The 19,539-nt window shown below is 31.9% G+C and overlaps 1 protein-coding gene, 3 long non-coding RNA genes and 1 other non-coding gene across 6 annotated transcripts; 2 read left to right on the top strand and 3 right to left on the bottom strand.

The window, feature by feature from the left end:
• Positions 1 to 3,144: 3,144 nt before the first annotated feature.
• Positions 3,145 to 4,012, bottom strand: LOC122600092. Its single transcript, XR_006323998.1, has 2 exons — positions 3,791 to 4,012; positions 3,145 to 3,380 (listed from the first exon to the last, which is right to left on the bottom strand). It is a non-coding gene; the product is annotated as an uncharacterized LOC122600092 (long non-coding RNA).
• LOC122600091 lies at positions 3,349 to 6,384 on the top strand. 2 transcript variants are annotated; one of them, XR_006323996.1, is made up of 5 exons: positions 3,349 to 3,527; positions 4,021 to 4,132; positions 5,139 to 5,315; positions 5,584 to 5,751; positions 5,837 to 6,384. It is a non-coding gene; the product is annotated as an uncharacterized LOC122600091 (long non-coding RNA). The 2 variants fall into 2 exon arrangements; XR_006323997.1 differs by lacking the exon at positions 4,021 to 4,132 and having other exon boundaries at positions 3,361 to 3,527.
• A 2,734-nt stretch (positions 6,385 to 9,118) lies between these two features.
• On the bottom strand, positions 9,119 to 15,001 carry LOC122599761 (probable LRR receptor-like serine/threonine-protein kinase At4g29180). The gene is made up of 12 exons (XM_043772326.1): positions 14,861 to 15,001; positions 13,584 to 14,618; positions 13,310 to 13,448; positions 13,147 to 13,218; positions 12,988 to 13,059; positions 12,612 to 12,692; positions 12,393 to 12,541; positions 11,799 to 12,016; positions 11,435 to 11,561; positions 11,286 to 11,348; positions 10,922 to 11,111; positions 9,119 to 9,639 (listed from the first exon to the last, which is right to left on the bottom strand). Exons 1-12 carry the CDS (start codon positions 14,934 to 14,936, stop codon positions 9,201 to 9,203), a joined length of 2,661 nt encoding a protein of 886 aa, XP_043628261.1. The 5' UTR covers positions 14,937 to 15,001; the 3' UTR covers positions 9,119 to 9,200.
• Positions 15,002 to 16,134: 1,133 nt separating this feature from the next.
• TRNAE-UUC lies at positions 16,135 to 16,206 on the bottom strand. Its single transcript has one exon. It is a non-coding gene; the product is annotated as a tRNA-Glu (tRNA).
• Positions 16,207 to 18,047: 1,841 nt separating this feature from the next.
• Positions 18,048 to 19,160, top strand: LOC122598793. The gene is made up of 2 exons (XR_006323725.1): positions 18,048 to 18,303; positions 18,871 to 19,160. It is a non-coding gene; the product is annotated as an uncharacterized LOC122598793 (long non-coding RNA).
• Positions 19,161 to 19,539: the final 379 nt, after the last annotated feature.

Genomic DNA, 19,539 nt, shown 5'->3' with positions numbered 1-19,539 from the left:
CATGCATCAGTTTGGAGTCAGTGTATGGTTGATTTAATTAAATGCTTTCATTAATTTTTTGCAGGTAGCAATGTACGAAGAAGAGAGTGATAGAAGAGGGCGGAAGAGATATTAATGTTGACTGTCAATTGCATGTTTGTTACAATGAATGAAATTACATATATACAAGAATATATATGACATAATTACAAAAGGATATGATCGAGAAATTTATGGTGAGCTATGATTGTGTAAGACTAATAATACCAAGGAATTCAAAATACGTTAGACATAATAAAGAGATTAAATAATTTGCATAAATACAAATGATTCTTCAACTGAATTTTCAATCGAAAAATTTCGGTTCTAATTAGTGATTTTTATAGAATGTTTCATTCTTTTAAGTTTATGTAAGGTGTTAGTCTTATACCCATACAATATTAAAGTAGAATAGCAATGTTACAATATTAGACTAGCAAAACACAAACTTGCAGTGGCGAAGTCAGAAAATTAATTTAGGAAGGGCCAAAAGAAATTTCTTTTTGCATAAACAGTAGTTAGAAAATAACAGGGAAATAACACCAATTTAGCTCATAAACAAAAGACGTATAATTCACAGGATTCTGAATTAAAATAACAGTTATAGAGTAACGCAATACATTTCTAGCAAACCAATAATATCCTTACACTAAACTATATAAGGTATTGAGGATAATGAGAACTTATCAACTTCATTAATCAATAATTAACGATGAATAAGTTAGTGTTAAAATAAAATCATAGATTCATAAGACAAGAAATATGTCAAAATAAAATCATAGGTTTATAAGACAACAATCTATGAAAATATATAATATACTACAAGACTAACATAATTGATAATAAGGTTAAACTGTTATAATCTATTTATTACAGTAGAAACAAGCTAATAAAAAAAATAGTAAGATTAAATATAAAAAAAATACTCTAATAAGCCATCCACAAATAGCCTATATAGCAACAAATACCAATTATTGTCAGTAAATTGATAAACAATTATTTTCATTCTATTTCAGTGGATAAAAATATAATATAAGTTCTATATATTACTAAATGTGCTAGCACTTTGGGATGGGTCGTGGCCCTTTCTAAGTCTTAAGTGGCTGCTTGGTTGTCAAATGAATATCATATGACGAGCTGGTGTCTATGCATTGCTGCGACTTAAAAGGTGATCACAATATAGAACATGTGAGATGAGGCGACGACGATAATTAAAAAACAAACACTTATGTTAATCCGTAGAGTTACAATGATATATCGTCAACAAAAAACATGAAAGTTTATTAATTAGGGAGTATAGAAGATTGATTTTTTGCAAGAGCATTTTTTGTCTCAGCATATATAATAAAAATAGGAACTAAGAAAATGGAGGGTAAATTTATCATTTCAAGTTTTTAAAATTATGGGAGAGAGTCAAGTTTTTTATAAAAGAGTATATAAAAGAATTGTCTAACAAAAATATTTATGAATCTTCTTGTGACATATTATATATACACATGGTAGATAAAAATCTAAAAAACCTTATTTCTTTTGCATTAATTTTTTTTTAAAGAAAACAAAGCAATCCAATATTCACTCATATTACATCCAACGGCCTAAATTCGTGTGAATTATATCTACCAATCACAACATACCTCAGTCTATAGTGTATAAAAGCACCTAGGATCATCCCTATTACAACCCAACCCAATTATATTATCCATTAAAAAGCTAATTTCTTTTTACGAAATAGTATTTTTATCCGACCCAGCTAAACTTAATTTTACATTAACATTAACAACCCAACCTACACAAAGGCATATTTTAAATGGATAAAAGGCATTACAAGAAAGGGCTATTCCTTTAGTCTTAACAACCCAACCTACACAAGTAAAATATTGTAACATCCCAATTTTTAAAAGATAGATAAATGGGTATTTTATATGATTTTACTTTTAGTAAAACTTTTTAATATTTAAAGTTAGGGTAATGCTAATGGAAGTCCTTTGGGCTCTAAATAACAATCCTAATTATGTTAACTTTTATTAAATATAAATCAAGGATATCGTTCATTAATTGCTTATGACTCATCAACAATTAACTCCTATTTTAATTTACTCTCATATTTTATTCCATTATTAATTATTAATTAACAAGTCAAACAATTAAAAATCTTAAAACAATATATTACATTATTATTTCTCTAATATTTAATTTCATTGTAAATCTATTCTGTGTGTATTGCTATATCTGCAACTCAATGTAATATATCCATTATTTTTGTTATACTCGATGTACATATCCATTTGACTTTTGTGTCATTAATAAATGTTACTTTGCATCTCTTATTTATTTTGTGTCATAAAAAATTGTTACATATCCATTTCATGTTGCTCTTATTTCGTCTTTTCATTTATTTTGTATTACGGTTTATACTTTGTTTTATACACTTTTTTTTATTTACATGTTAAAACTTTGTTTCATTTTTTTATGCAGTAGTGTACACAAATACCGCTAATCATATCACAGATTATGTTTTTAATCTATTCTAGTTATGATAGTTTATAAATGATATGATTTTGCTAGTTTGTAAAAGAAGTAGTCGACAACATGTACTATATGATTAAAAACTAGAAGTTGGAAGAAAAAAAAAAACATTCAGGAGGGTTAATTTGAAGTCTACGGCTAAACATGATTCAAAAATGAAAACAAATAATTTATTAGTTATAAGCAATTATTGAATGAAATTCTTGATCAATATTTAACTAAAGTTAACGTAAATAAAATTGTTATCTAGAGCCTAAAGGGCTTTTATTAGCATTACCCTTAAAGTTTTTAAGTGGTTATATAGAGCTGGAATTATATGATTGGTGGAAAAAATAATATTCACATGTGTGTATGTGGGGACGGTCAACCAAATCATATCTTCTACTTAATACTAGTTATTAACTCTATATATCTATCTATTGTCTCGATCTCTTTTAATAATTTCATATATACCAGGATGCATGACCTTTGTTTAATGCCATCGATCAATGAATAAATTAATTAACCTGGTTTTATATTAGCTAGCTAGCTAGAACAAACATTATATATGTACATGTAATCTCATATTTTATGTTATACGAAAGTTAGATACCAATAATATAATTAATAATATTTCTCCCCATATGTATGTATTTCAATTTCAGAATAATAATGATAAGGAAAATAAGCTAGCAAGCAATAAAAGCTTCAATGTAATCCTTTCATAAATGCATACATATGCACATCCTCTCTGCATTAACTCCTTTCTTCTTTGGCTGGCATCTCTTCAATTCAATGCTCCAACCTCTTCAATTCCTTTTTCCATCCTCTCTCTTCTCTTTCTCTCCTTAATAAATCTGGAGATCATCACTAAAATTACACTCTGCCTGAAAACCACTCCTTTTACTCACTCACTTGAAAGCTAGTGGTTTTCCGTTGCCATTCGTTCCGGTCCTAGCTATATACCGGATCGAATTTTCACAAACCAAGAATTACAAAAATCTGTAAGTTCTATAACCATATATGTCATCTTTACTTTTGTAAGTTAATTATATGTTGTATTTTTGTCACACAAACACTAATATAGGTTTTTTAACAATTATGTTACTTTTTATTTTTTTAGAAAAACTAGATAGTGTGAAATTTTTTAAAAACATACAATAAAAAGAATGTGGCTTGGTTTATCATATCTTCTTACTATTTTTCTATATATATATATTTTTTTTGGTACAAATTGAACTATTTAATCGGTGCTAGATTTTCTCACCTGTCGTATTTATTCTTCACTTATCACATCATTTATTCTTCTCTTTCTCTTCTCAAAAACCGATTCTAGCAATAGCAATTCAAAGAATCTCTATCTACTTATAATAATAAGATAACATTAAAGTTTATTTTAGCAAGTAAGATTGAGTGGTGAGGTGGTGCCGATTAAATGAGGTAAAAAAATAAAAAAGAGAAGATTGTTATCTAACTTGATAATAATCATGTTTATAGTTTTCATAGTCTAGCAAATAAAGCGGTGTATGTGTGGCGGCAACAAAAAAAAAAGAAAAGAGGTGTTGGTGATATTCTAAGTTAACCTAACAATTTCCCTATTTAATTTGAGGTATGATTCTTAATCCATTTTGTTATTATAAATAAAGTTTAGGTTCTTCATATTTAATTTGTTGGGGGTTTTATTTTGGGTTGACAAGATTTTTAAAAGAAACTATTAGAAGTTGGTCATATGGTTGAAAAACGAGTTAATTGAATGATAAATGTGATTTTGGGCCAAACACTATATAAATCTACAAAGACCAGAGGACCTTGAAAGAGGTGGATGAAAATTAATTTAAAGAGGTGGATGACATTAATCAAAATTGTGAAATGATAGATATACCAATTAAGACAAAGATATAAGGATAGGTAACGAAGTGAGTGGAAATAATTTTTAATTATTAAAATCAAGAAGTAAACTTTCAGGGAGTGAAATATGTAAGTGCAAAATGATAAATGTGACTAAAGCTTCGAGCTAAAAGTTAAGTACGGGTATTATGCGAATTAAAGGAATGAAGTTTAAAGAAATTGTCTAATGTTAAATATTTATAATGAAATGGTAAAATGTAAGCAAAGTAATTTACTGAATTTGATTAGTCACCTATCGTGTGAAGATCAAACTTATAAATACTTAAAAGAGCATAAAATACGAGTAATAAATATTGAAATGCAAAAACATATAGTGGTAACAAATTAATACAATAGGATGGTGATAGATATGAATAAGTTCATTTAAGATGTATAGAATATAAGGATGATAAATTGTATATGTATAATGAGATATGAGAAATACAGCCATGGTAAAATAAAGAATGGAGATCTTAAATCGATTTTGAGTGTAATTTGAAACTTTAGAAATACAGTAACAAGTTTAATCAGGAAAGTATAACTCAAAATATAGTAGAATTAAACTAATGCATTATGATCAAGAATTAAATATAAAAAAATGAAATTGAAGTGTGAGATATTAACAGATAATTGTAAATTTGAGTTAGAGGACTTGCTTCTTCAACCTCAAAAATGTATATACAATGTATATACCTATTGAAAAGATTATTCCTTCTCTTTTCTCACAGCCACAAAATTCAGATATGTATTTGACTATCTTCTACAACCTCAAAAATCAATCATAGCACACACCCATTACCCATACACATACAAAATATTACAAAATAGAAATAAAACAAACGAACCCAACCACCCCACCTTCTATCAGCGTGAATAGAAAGACACCACACAGTAACGACACTAAGGTAAGACCGTAAGATTTGTTGTATATACGTATTGATTGTGTACTGGAACGATGAGTTATAGTGGGGCATTTGTATTGTATTATTAGTGGATTATAATTTATAAACTAAATAAACATTTTAATATATGTTGTTTTAGCCAAATAAACTAGTCTTTTCTTGAATATTTTAGCTACAGATTAAAAATAACATTTTATATCAGGTCGGAATAGCTAAGAAATAATGTAAACGGTTTATCATTGAAACTTCATATATTTTATTCTTCTTGTAGGGCTGATGAAGCTTTAAAGTTCGTCGGATATTGGATTCCATAAAACCAAGAAAGCCTTCTTCGGTCTAAACCATATATAACAACAAGAATTGATGGCATTTGATTTCTTTATAATCGATCTATCATCAAGTTTCGATCATGATTTCCCCGTTTAAAAAATGAAATAAGGTACATTTCTATCTAGTTTCATTAAAATTTGTAACTAGTTGTTTCTATATATATACTAATCAGTTATGTAAAAATTTTTAAATAGTGCCCATAGCCTGTCTAGCAATCGGAAGTCTTGCTATCTCAACTATCCCATCTTCAATACAAGTTTTTGATGATCCTCATCATGTGAGGTATGCCTTCATCCTTCAGAAAGAGGAGGTTGAGACTGAGACGGTTCGAGTTGTCATCGTTGACAACATGCTCGAGGTCATTTAGAAGTCTAAAGATCAGCCTCGACAGACCCTCAAAAGGAAGTTGCCCGATAGAAGATACACCGATGCCGAGTGTAGAGCATGGCTAGATAAAGATTCCAGAATGTTCTTGGTGGTCGACTTCAAATGGCACAAATAAAATGGTATCAAAGTAGGTCTTTCTTTCTATCTTGTTATGAGTTATTAATATGATCATCCATTTTCAAATGCTACACAAAAATTTAGCACAAGTGTTTGAAGCATTTAGGACTGTACTTATGTGAATAAAAATTATACCTTACATACCTGTTAGCTTTATATTTTGTAGTGCGTGTTTTGTATATTAACATTTGTCTTGTCCTTTATGTTTATTAAGATTTGGTGATGGTTTATCATGTAATTAGCCATGTATTTGCTTGTAATTAGTTAAGGGGTTTATATGCAAATTATAAGCATATATAAACCCTCACATGGAATGAAATAATAACCTTTTGACCAACTTATTATTGCATGTTCTAATACCTACATTCTCCTTATATACCTACATTCTATTTCATCTTAAAGGTTCATTACACAATTTAGCATATTTTACAATACCAAAAGTCAACCCCTAAATTTTTTTAGAAGTGTACAACTATTTAATACACGTTAACTACAACCCGTAAGGTTTGTTTAACAAAAACATTTATCTAATAATTGGTTACATTTTGTTCCTTATATTGTGATTTAGAAATAAAACAACTAATGATGCGCTCCATCGTGTCATTCGTTATGAAGAATCGAACTAACTTCAACAATTATATATTGACTCTAGATTAGATGTGTTTGACGGTCTGAATGTATTGTGCACGTTGCAACTTCCATCCTCCTCAATAACCACATCTAACACCATCTCAATGATGCGCTCCACTGAATTATATAAACAGTGTACTTAAATGCAAAAATAATTTGGTTTTGATGCATAGAAGGGGCTGATGGATTGGTAGAACAGAAAAGTTATGATTGAATGATAGGTATATGTGAGTAAGAAGGTGAAGCTTTTGTGTTTTCAAAGTGAAATGTGTGAAAGAAAACAACAACATAACCAACAACACACTTTATAGTTCCGTATGAAAAGTAAATATTTGAGTATGTTATCATTACCATCCATTTTGATATTCATTGCGTTAGATCCCGCTTTTACGAATTGGGATGTTTTGTTTTCTTAATTAATATAGTTATTGTATTCAATTATTCTCTTATATGTTTTAACTTCTATTTTTGATTATATTCTAGACTTCTACAAAAGAAGGTGCCAAGACATCATCAAGATAGAATGATGACAATAGAATCTTCGAAACAACTATCTCAACCGAAGAAGAGTTTGAGAAAGTGTATCAATTTCATGCAAACAATGTGAAGAAATATAATTCGTTTTCATGGACTCGTAAGATACTAAAGGCATTGATGGTGGCCTTGGCAATTGGAGGCTTCCTTATCTCCTTGATCCCGTCTTCCTTTAGAATTTCTAATGAAGAGGATCACGTGAGATACTTGTTTGCGTTGGAGAAGGGAAAAGTAGTGGGAGACGTTAGTGTTACGATCCATAAGCACTCCAAACTCAAGGTAGCTTACGTCTTGGAAGGTTATGGACCAAAGAAGATGAAAAGGAAGTTGTCCAAGAGAGATTATGCAAACGCAAAGATGGAAAGTTGGGTGGACAAAGAACACGGGGCACTTTTTGTAGTGGATATGAACTGGACAAGGAACTAAAGAGCAAGTTTATGTTAGGGAGACAAATGGTTCTTATAACATACTTCAAACCCTTTTGAGTAATGTGTATAACTTGCAAATTTTTTGCTGAATTGTAAGTAGTATGACAGTCAGGCAGTGTATGATTATGTTTCTATCCAACTTTATTTATTTATATTGTGGGTTCTACTTTATTTCTAAAGATAGGATAGGACTAATATATATCCAGAGATTTTAAGTAGTTTAAAATTAAGTTAATTATGAACGTTGTGGAGCATTTATTGCTATATTGAGTCTCATTTCCTAGCTCAACGGATGAACATTTCTATGATTTTATCACTTCTATCACCGATAAAACATATCAATGCCATTATAGCATGAACTCGACACTCCAAAACCATAACTATGAACATGTAAACATCATTATAAGTTGTCCAAGTTGCCATCTATTGCTCTATCGAGTCTCATTTCCCAGCTCAACGGATGAACATTTCTATCACCGATGGAATATATCAATGCCATTATAGCATGAAACCGACACTTCAAAACCATAATTATCAACATTACAATACCTGAGATATAACTTTTGAGGTTTCCATTAGCCATGTACTCATAGACAAGCGCCATCTTGTTATCATTGTGAGAATACCCCACAAAAGAGGCTAAATTCCTGTGATGAACCCTCATCAAGAGTTCAGCCTGCATTTGAATACTGATATGGAGTAGATTTCGAAAACTCTACATTAGATTAATGATACGGAGTAGATTTCTTATACAATAGATTTCGAAAACTCTACATGTAGAATAATGATACAGAGTAGATTCAAGAGTTTGCACACATTCATTGAAGAGCATGACAAGCACACAAGAAATAAGGGCCTTTACTTTGTCAGTTAATCTTCATTCATCAAACCGTACAGTATTCATCAAATTGTATATATCCCCAAACTTTATCAAATTTGTTTTCATGGTATAGCGTTTGAGCCAATTTAGAATACCTCATTTGTATCAAATTTCAATCCTAACTGTATGAATCATTAACAGAGAGATTTCAACAATTAAACTCCTACTTTCTAGCCATTGAATTAGTTTAGTTAATAACAAATGAAACTCCTGCATTTGAGTCATCCAATTAGTTAATTCGCAAGTGATGATACTAATTTCGAGTTTAATACGATTACCATTACTTTTCATTTTTGAACTTGATCTTAAAATGGATGAACCAAACTTTATAATTTATTCTCAAATGCAAAGTTAGGATTATCAATTATCATTATTATAAAATGACTTGAAATTGTATAGATGAAGACGATTGTGGCTTATTAAATAATTCCACTGATGGTAGCTCCTAGTAGTGATTACATCCAACATAAACATAAAAATAAAAAGGAAAAGAACAAAAGTGCAAAAATATTTAATCCATTTGAACAAAAATGGTCTTTTCACTTTATTTGTTTATAGTTTACAATAAGGTTTTTTGATTCCTTATCTTCCGGAGGGGGCAGTCATTAGCTCAAAATCCATTGAACAGACCTCGGGCGAATGGTCCATTCTTAACCCAACAATCTTCTGGCTCCCATGGTTCACCAGAATTTTGGGAACGCAAGCCAACTCCATCTCCAAACATGACTTTAGCCCAGTCAAAACTTCACTCATTGTCACCCTTTGGGTAGACTTGGCTCGTGTGCATGCAACCGATAATTCAATAGCTTTCCATACAGAATCTAAATTGAAATCACCTTCCATTTGTTCATCTATGATACCTGTGATATCGCCATGCTCAAGGTACGGGCTAACATATTGCAAGATGTGTGTATGATACGTGGTCTTTATTATTGCAGGTTGGCCTGTGATCAGCTCTAAAAGAACTATCCCAAAACTGTATACATCGCTCTTTTCGTTGAGATTGTGAGATTTTCGATACCTATATGGATACGACAGATGAAATTTAGTACCAGAAAATGATAAGCTCAGCTATAAAACAACCACTAGATGTAGCATAATGGATAGTGTCAAAAGAGGTAAATTTTTACTGGTTGGAACCATTGGGTCAGGGTGAAAACGCACAGTGACGAGAGTGGCTACATAGGAGGATCTAACCTCGACCAACGGGATGGACCCAATCACTTATATCTTTTTTTATCCAATCACTTACCACTTTTTTTCATATAAATAGTTAACAGTATATAAAAAAACCAACTGGGTTGGATCAGTGGTTGGAACTCATACATCTGAAAACAGAGGCCATGGGTTCGATCCTCATGCCCAGCAAGGCTGGAGGTCTTTTTCTACCTTTGTTAGGGGTAAGGCTGTCTACATATTAACATCCCCATACACCGTCGAAGACGGTATTGGGACCCAAAACCCGTGAAAGACGGCATTGGGAGTTACTTTTATTTTATTAAGCTTACAATAAAAAGACTTTTGGATACATACTATAGAAAATTACATGAATTAAAGATGTGGGTTATTTTTTAACCTGGTTCTACAAACCAAAATAATCTCAGGGGGACCACCCATTTTGCAAGTAGCCCAGAGTCATATGAACCTCGTGGTCATAAAAGGGTATAATTTTTTGCTCTTAAAATTTGAACTTAGGACCTCTATATATATTATCCACCATACTACGATAGGTCTGAGTCTGATCGATTCGGCTAGACCAAACAAAAGGAGAATATTATTAGGCTTACAACGAAAACTTGTGGACTTTTGGATAACACTATAGAAGGTTACAGTAAAAACTTAGGAACTTTTGGATACACCCTTACATACCTTTTCTTTTAACCACAAGGTTAGTGACTTAGTGGTAAAGGCTTACTTTGTAAGGGTGAAAATACATGGAACTCCTAGGTTCTATTTCAAGCATCAAATAAATATACCCCTTTGTGACCACAAGGTCACACTCTAGGCTACTCGCAAAGTGGATGATCGCTATGGGATTAGCCGGCTTGCAAAGTAGGTCGCATTGTTTGGGCTTTGTCCCCCCTACCATTTAGCTATAAAAACTTCAATCCGTTTCAGTTGTTAAGATATAACCTAACCCAAAGTGATCCATTCACAGAAATTGCCCACATATAACAAACCAGTGTCATATGTAAACAACAATGGACCATGGATGGCAATGAGAAGAAGGTATCCCTCTAATATGTGTGGTTAGCATAAAATTCAAAAAATTTAGGAATTTATGGCAGAAAAAACAAACTTACTCTGGATCAAGATAGCCGGTGGTGCCTGTAACGTCTGTTAAGATGTGAGTAGTTTGATCATCGGGAAGACCCTTGGAAAGACCGAAATCTGCTATCTTAGCATTCAAATTTTCGCTAAGAAGGATGTTGGCTGACTTCACATCCCTGTGAATTATAGCCGGTCTGCAACCATGGTGTAAATATTCCAGTCCTGCAATCAACGTTTACACCAGTTGCAAATTTATTTATATTATATGACTACTTTGAATGGAATAAAATTATATCCAGATTTGACCATAAAAGAAATAGAATCTTTACACCATAAAATGAAAAAAAAAGTCCATCGGTTTTCAATAGTTTAGAGTCAAGTTGAATAACTATGAACCTTGTGCAGCATCTATTGCTATCTTGAGTCTCATTTCCCAACTCAGTGGGTGAAGATTTCTGTCTGCGATAAAACATATCAACGCTATTATAGCATGAAATCAACAATTCAAAACCATAAAATATCAAAATTTACTTTATATACAATACCCGATATATAACTTTTGAGGTTTCCATTAGCCATGTACTCATAGATAAGCGCCATCTTGTTATCATCGTGAGAATACCCCACAAAAGAGGCTAAATTCCTGTGATGAACCCTCATCAAGAGCTCAGCCTGCATTAGACCCATAGATTTCAAAATAGATTTCACATATAGAATTATATTACACAGTAGATTTAGCAGTTTGCACACATTCATTGAAGAGCATGACAAGCACACAAGAAATAAGGGCCTTTACTTTGTCAGATAATCTTCAATTATCAAACCGTACATTTTGCATCAAAGTGTATATATCCCTCAAACTGTATCAAATCTGTTTCATCGTATAGAGTTTGAGCCAGTTTAGAATACCTCATTTTGAAATTCTTTGTATCCTTGAGACGATGATGCAGAGAGTAACTTCACTGCAACCTGACTGCCATTTTTCAAGCGACCAAGATAAACAGTTCCAAATCCTCCCTTTCCAATAGCCGTTTGAAAGTTATTAGTCATGTTAGCCACCTCAGTGTACGTAAATTGCTTGTTATTGGATTCCAAAGCTCTACCTTCTTCATTTGTGTTTCCTTTTACTATATCCAGAAACAAGATTGACTAATATATAAGTAACAGAACAGAAAAATAGGTGAATTGTACTCGAAAACTATGTATGAAAAAGAATACAGAATGATTTTCATCTCATTTCTAATTTGGTCACTGGACTTTAGTGGTGTTTTAAAAACCATTTAATCTTCAAAAAAAAGGCTATAAAAGGTATTCAGGCAGCATTTTACAAGTTTCTCATTCAAATATACCTAAAGTAACCAAATTTTCCAAATTAGTTTTGGTACTGGCTTTATTAAATTTTACAAATTTTACTGCAATTTGGCAACAAGAAAAGAAAATAAAAATTGCAAATCCTGTTAGATGACGCATAAATTACTGCAATTAGAAAGGAAAACAAATTACTGGTTTTTCTTTTGCTTCTGTATCTCCAGATGATGAATAATAGAAGTAAGAGCCCCAAAGACGATAGCAGTGATGCAATAATAGGAACTGCAACCTTTTTCTTCTTACTTTGGCAAGAGCCCGAGTCACAAAGGTTTTGGCTATCCACACTGTACTAAGTTAAGTTTAGTTAACATAATGCTCAATTCCAATTATAACTAGATCTAGAATGGACCGAACCTTAATATGAGTAACCCAGCTCTTGATCTCTCCAAAAGAGACCGTGATACATAGCCTGATAGTTGATTTCCCCGTAAGTCCCTAAAAGTAAAAAAATAATATATGTTAATGTAACTTCAGGTTAATACTTGTATAACGGCTTCCTGTGGATCCCATCTATATTCTCTGCAAGAGCCCGGTCAAGTATTGAATGTGTATCACACCTTAGACAGAGGGCTCATGAAATTAAAGGTGTTTGAGGTCAACCCAGCCCAGCAAGTTTCAAATGCACACTAAATTACCCATTACCCAACCGACCATTTTGCAACCATTACATGAACTGCATAATTTGAATGAACCAAATATATTTGAACAATCATCACGTTAAAGAACTTACAAAAACTTCAAAGATGAAAGCTTTTCCAGAAAGTCGGGTATTGGCCCAGTCAAACTGTTGTTCGATAGATCTCTGATAACACAACATGCAAAATTTCACTACAAATTACAAGGGAAGGAAATATAATAGAAATCAATGTATACATGTATGAATACTTACAATGTTTCAAGTGATGAAAGATTCGCAAAGGAGGCAGCTATATGGCCGGTTAAATCACTTGTAGAAAGATTTCTGGTTTCAGATTGCAAAGGCTAGTAAATGCTTTATATAAGTTTTTTTTTATAAAATGGTGAAGATCTTATAGTATAAATAACTAACTTACATGGATATGATTTGAGGGGGACTCGAATTAGTATAGTTGCAAATTACACCTTCCCATGAGTAGTTTTTAGGGCCACAGGGATCTCCTACCCAATTTTTGTTTACTTTGTAAGCTGTTCTAATATTGTGTATTGCATCAACTGTTTAAATAGAAACAACCAAAAGTGAGATTAGCAATTCGTTGGCAGAACATGAACCGTTCTTGATTTTACAAGGATTATAGAATTGTGATTGCTAGAACAAAATATTTTGGCAAAGAAAATGAGAAAGCATACCATCATTACTAATTGTTGCCAGTTCTGTGAACTCCTGAAGCCTATAAATCTCGATAGCATTAAGAATGGGCAACACATTTTCAGAACCACTTCTTTGAATGGAAATCTTGTGATCATTTCCCACCAACGCTCTAGAATTGTAAAATGTAGATGCATAGTAAGCACGAGGACTCACATTTCCAAAGAGTTGAATTTCGTTCCAAGAAATATTAAACTGTCGTGTCTGATTCCTACCTGGCACTACTAAGTCAGCAAAGTACATATAGATGTAAAACTTTGATTTTGGGTCAGAAACGTTCCAGCTAAACTCTAAAGACTCGGTTCCATTTTTGGGTGTGGAGCCCGTTTGCATGACTTCATTTGGTGCACTATAACCATTTCCACTTATATCTATAGCTACAGACGTGCGCAAAGAATCCCATAATGGAGAATTATAAGGAGACCAGATTCGGTCATATATATCATCTGCATATCGACCCGTCCCATTAGTATAGCCAATGTCCAATCTTTCGAACAAAACTAATGACCCATAAATCCCAGGTTCAATGTTGTAAATTGACCCATGAAGTGGCCTTAACTCCAATGCTGATATGAACGGAACACCTTGTCCTACATTCACAAGACAAACACTAAAAGTATCTTGTAATGCAACTCCAATGATTTCCGTGGTAACAACATCAGAAGCGTTTACAAATTTAACTGATAGCCAAAGGTTTACACCGAGGTAAAGATCAAACTCTGGTAGTTTATTTTCTCCATCATAGTTTCCATACATGAAAGTAGCCCGAATCAGATTTAAGCTGGTTTTCCCACCATTGGGTCTTAACGTGTAACAGTTTTTGTTCCCTTGAGGAAAGGTTCTAAGATCTGAAAGAGGCTGTGGGAGCATTGGGTTGTTCGGGTATGCATATTCTAAAGAAATGTTCCTATTCACTCCCGTGCTTACAAACGATCCATCAGAAGTATAACTTATGCCCGTATCAAGATCCACATAGTTGAAATTTTCCGGTGATCCACAATCAATGCTTATGTAACCTAAACCACATATTACATTCAACAAGTTATTTAGTCAGTGAACCATATGAATAACTATATTATTGATCATATCATAATACAATACAATGCTATATTAGCTAGTTAAACGCTACTGGACCCTAAGCCCGTCTGGCTAAGGCTGTATATACATTTAGGATCACCGGATCAGCCAGCTGTACATAAGTATATCATCTAATAGTCCACAACAAGGAAAGTGAAAGTATTATTTGGATATGGCTAACCTGTTTGAACCTGTGCATCAACATGAACAAACCACGCAGCAACGCCGAAAAGAAGCAGATGAAGAAAGAATGTCATGATTTGCTACTAATTAACCTCTCTCTCTCTCTCTCTTTATGTTTTGAGCACTTTAATTAGGTGACATAGACTTGTTCTTAATTAGTTTATGATTCAGAGTCTTGCAAAGTTGCTATACTATCAAACAGATAACAAGTCAAAAAAGTTGAAGTTGTTAAAAATGCCAGCCAATCCAAACTAACTACTAATTAGATGATGCTAATTAAAACATGTTTAGTGCATGGTATGGAACAACTTATAGTCAAATTAACTTATCCTAAGCCAAGCAGCCGACCATGAAAATGACATACATGATATTATACACACACACACATTGTAGTTACTAGCTAGCATGATCTCTCATTGAAGTGTTTTCACCCATTGTATACACACTTATAATAATTGTGTGTATTTTTGAATTCACCACTTGATATAAAATTGAAGGTAATAGTGGCAACTTTAGCCTAACTTCAATCATTTTTCTATTTGTATAATCTTCTGAAAATCAAAATAATAATAATATATTTGTGTCAATGAGGCAACCAAAATTCAACTCAAAGAAAGTCGATACCCACCAACTTAATCAACTTTCTGTTATATTATTAATTGGTTGAAAGATAGTTATCCTAAAAATGGAACAAGTCAGCCAACAATAGTGGGAATTGAAGAAAACTATCTATATCAACAAAAAGTTTGAAGTACACATTTGGGTAATTTACATGTTAAGTTATTCTATCTATGATATAAGTTTAAAAATTACAAAATTGGTTGTATTATTCCCAAACTATACCTCTTATGTAGAAAATCAGGTATTATTACAAAATTGGTTGTTTCGAAAATGTTCTACATGTTTAACTTCGTTTATAGAAAACAGGTAAATGACTCAACAGTAACTCAAGTTATCCATTTCGTTTATCTAGGGATGAATGTTTCGGAAATGTCGCGTTTAACTTCATGAATAGAAAAATGGATAAATGATGTATGTATTGTTTGCGTTCCATGTGATGTGACTTAGGGGACAAGAGGCCGGTGAAGGTGTCGAAACCATGGACCAAATTCTCGAAAGAAAACTTTGAAAGTAGGGACCATGGTGTAAGGTTTTGGAACTAAACAGGCATTCCAATTTCCATTTCCAAGATATAAGTGAGATACCAAAGGGGCTAAAATCCTAGTTTGCTTAAACTCTCTCAATTTACAAAATGAAATAGAAACAAAAAATTTCCATTGCCGGGAATCGAACCCGGGTCTCCTGGGTGAAAGCCAGATATCCTAACCGCTGGACGACAATGGAATTATTTGATGTTAATTTATTTTAAACTGATATAATCATGTAACAAAATATGAAAACAAGGCTTTCACATACCTCTACGGCTCTACTTGGTGTTTATAAATCATGTACTTATTTTGGATGATATATTATATGATCGAAAGTTTTCTTATTTTAGAAAACCATTTTTTTTAAAAACTGTGAGAACTTTTAAATATATATTTATTTATATGTTTTTTTTTTCATTCATATATGAAATGATATAAAAATGTATGTTATGGAAGAAAATTTTTTTAAGAAACCTTTAAAATAGCCTTTTTGTGAACTCGTGAATGAATTTGTTCACCTTTTTTTTTCCACATGTGACAAACGGCTATATATAAGGTTTTGGAAAAAAAAATCTTCTACAATATATGTTTTTATTACGTTTCACATGTGAATGAACAAAAAAAAACATGTAATCTAATATGACATTTAGGAGTTTTCACAGTTTTTACAAAAAACTATGGGTTCTTAAAATAAAGGTCATATATGAAAGATAAATAAATCATATTCATAAACCTCAATCAAATTCATTATTAAGTTGTTGTCTCAAATCTGGATGTAATCACTTTAGCCTCTACTCTCTTTCTGTTATTATTTGAGTAGATATATAAAGTTGTTTACATCTCCACCCTCCATACCCTAATTTTTATGGCATTGAATATTGTTGTGGTAGTCATTTCATTGTCGTCTCAAATCTAAACTGATAAATATTAGATCTTTGAATCATAATTTTTCCTCCTTTGATACCAGCTAGTTTCAGTATGTATATATACGTAGAAACTTGATTAATCTATTGTTGCGTGGAATTTTTGTTTAGTGAAATTTGTAGAGAAAAATAGATCGCATGTAAAGATTTCAAAGATGTAACATGTTTTATTCAAATGTCTATTCCATTCCTTCTAAATAAAACATGAAAGAAAAAAGATTATCAGCCAAAAGATGTTCCTCAAAATGACGAAACCCATATAGCTAGCTAATTTTAACAACAAAAGATTATCGAGTCATATTATATGATAATATTCATAAACCTTTAAATTATAATTGAAAGGGCCTGTTATAAAATATGTAACTATATAAGTGCTTTGAGTGCTTTCAACAAAACATGCAATTCCCGTTCAAAAAAAACAAAACATGAAATAAAGATGTAACCATAAGCTCTTTCAACAAATTATAAGTTTTGCATATGGTAAATCTTATGAAATTTTGTATACCCATCTGTAAATGTGTACACAAATGATAATAAGGACAATAAAATGAAAGCATAATTCTTAGACAATGTTTTCTCTACTGACAAAAAATTGTTAGTTTTGAATTTTCCTATGTAAGCATTTTGAAACGTCTAGACAATGGTTCGGAAATAATTACACGATATTAGATTATTAACCTATATAGAATTAAAGATTCATTTTTCTCGAATTAAAGTTTTTAATTCGTGTATCTATTATTGATTACGCACAAATTGAACTCATCATAGAATAAATGTTTCTAAAAACTATTTATATTCTCTAAACTCTATTGGTTTTTTTCTTTAATTATTTTTGAAGAAAGAAACACCAACTACATGAACAAGAAAACAAAGAATATTCGACAAAGTGGCATCCAAATCATTTTGCATGTGCTAAAACAGCTCAATTCTAGCAACAAAGCTTGGCCATCTTAACGTGCAGCCACTTTCCACCCTCCACGTGGCACCAAATCAACGGCCAACCTTAAATCTAAATTCAAAATTAATCAACAACCACAATGAATCCAGAGTGGCCGTTACCTTTCAAGTTTCAAAATAAAAAATCAATTATTATTTGTCCTCTTTTTCTCCCACTATATATGCCTCTTGTGACACATTTATGGCCTTACATGAAATTCTTTTAAACGTTAGAGATTTTTGAGTAGTTTCAAGTTTTTACTTTTATTTTTTTTGTTTCTTATTTAGAAGAAAAAAAAATATTTATTTCGAAATGGAGAGTGTGAAAATGAGCTTTCTTATCGTTATGTTTGCCATGTTTTTGTCCTTGATTCTTCCAACTATCAATGCTCAATCTCCCGCTCCAGCTCCAGCTCCAGCCCCTACAAGTGATGGTACTTTTCCTCCTTTTGTTTTTAATTTGTCAGAACTATATATTAATTACGTGCATTTAGGCAATAAATCGTGTCATGTTGTATATGACACAGACATAAATCTAGTATATATATATATGCACAGACAAACCTTGAAAGGGGCAAACCCGACCTGTGTCCTAGGCCCAATTTTTGAGGAAAAAATAAATAAATTTGTTGATCACCTCAGTCATTATTCACCAAGTTTTTTGTTTGTATATATGAAATGGGCTTCTTTTTTTCTCGACTTGTCCTGGCATTTGTATCTTTAGGACGCATATACGGTTATCAATAAGAATAGCCGATAGATATATACAGATTTCATTAGGCGTATTTTATTTGGGAAAATGATAATGACAGCCCTTAGGTCTGTCACTAACAACAGCAAGGTACAAATTTTAATGCATCCAATTAGTTTTTACCGACAACCCTAAGGGCTGTCATTAACAAAACCCTTTTATTTATTTAGTTTTTAGTTTCTATTTCATTTATATGAAATCTTCGGTTTCCATAAAAACATTTGTCTAATGTTGTTGTGATAATGTATAGGGGCAACAATTGATCAAGGGGTGGCTTATGTGCTCATGATGGTTGCTTTGGCCTTGACATACATTATGCACTAGCTTTTCCATTCTTCTTATATTTCCCATCTTTTTATTTATTGGGTTGTATTTTGATGTTCTTTTAAGAGTCAACTTAATTTATTCTTTTGTATTGTAAAGATTCATTCATTCTCATTTCCCATTTCTAGCCATTGGTTCATTTCTCAAATTCAGATTTGTTATCATCTGTACTTCCTAATTATTATTCTTTATTGAAATTCATATCGTTTCGTTTTATGTTAAGGGTAAACTACAGTAATTATTAATACAATGTTTGTCACATAAAATTGCCGATTCTCTGGGTTGTCAGAATCTCTGATTCGATCATGACCAAGCATCTCGTTCATTCGTTTATGGGAACGACGACCATCTGCATCTGTTCCCAATCTTGCATTCTATCCCAACCAAGCACCGTTTCCTAAGATCGTCGATCTAATATCGAATTCAATACTTGTCAGTTTAATGACATTCCCTTTTAAGTAACAAAATGCTAGAAAGTCAATGAGAAATGCTACCAGGCAACGAAACAAGTAAAAAAATTACTCTAAATTTTTGAAAGGTAAAAAAAAAATGAAATTTTTAAGAAACTGAAACTATGAGATTATATAATGTTCTT

This window comes from Erigeron canadensis, chromosome 5 (assembly GCF_010389155.1).
Source record: "Erigeron canadensis isolate Cc75 chromosome 5, C_canadensis_v1, whole genome shotgun sequence".
Taxonomy (NCBI): Eukaryota; Viridiplantae; Streptophyta; class Magnoliopsida; order Asterales; family Asteraceae; genus Erigeron; species Erigeron canadensis.
Note: the sequence above shows the minus strand (reverse complement) of the source record. Positions and strands in the feature narration are given on the sequence as shown.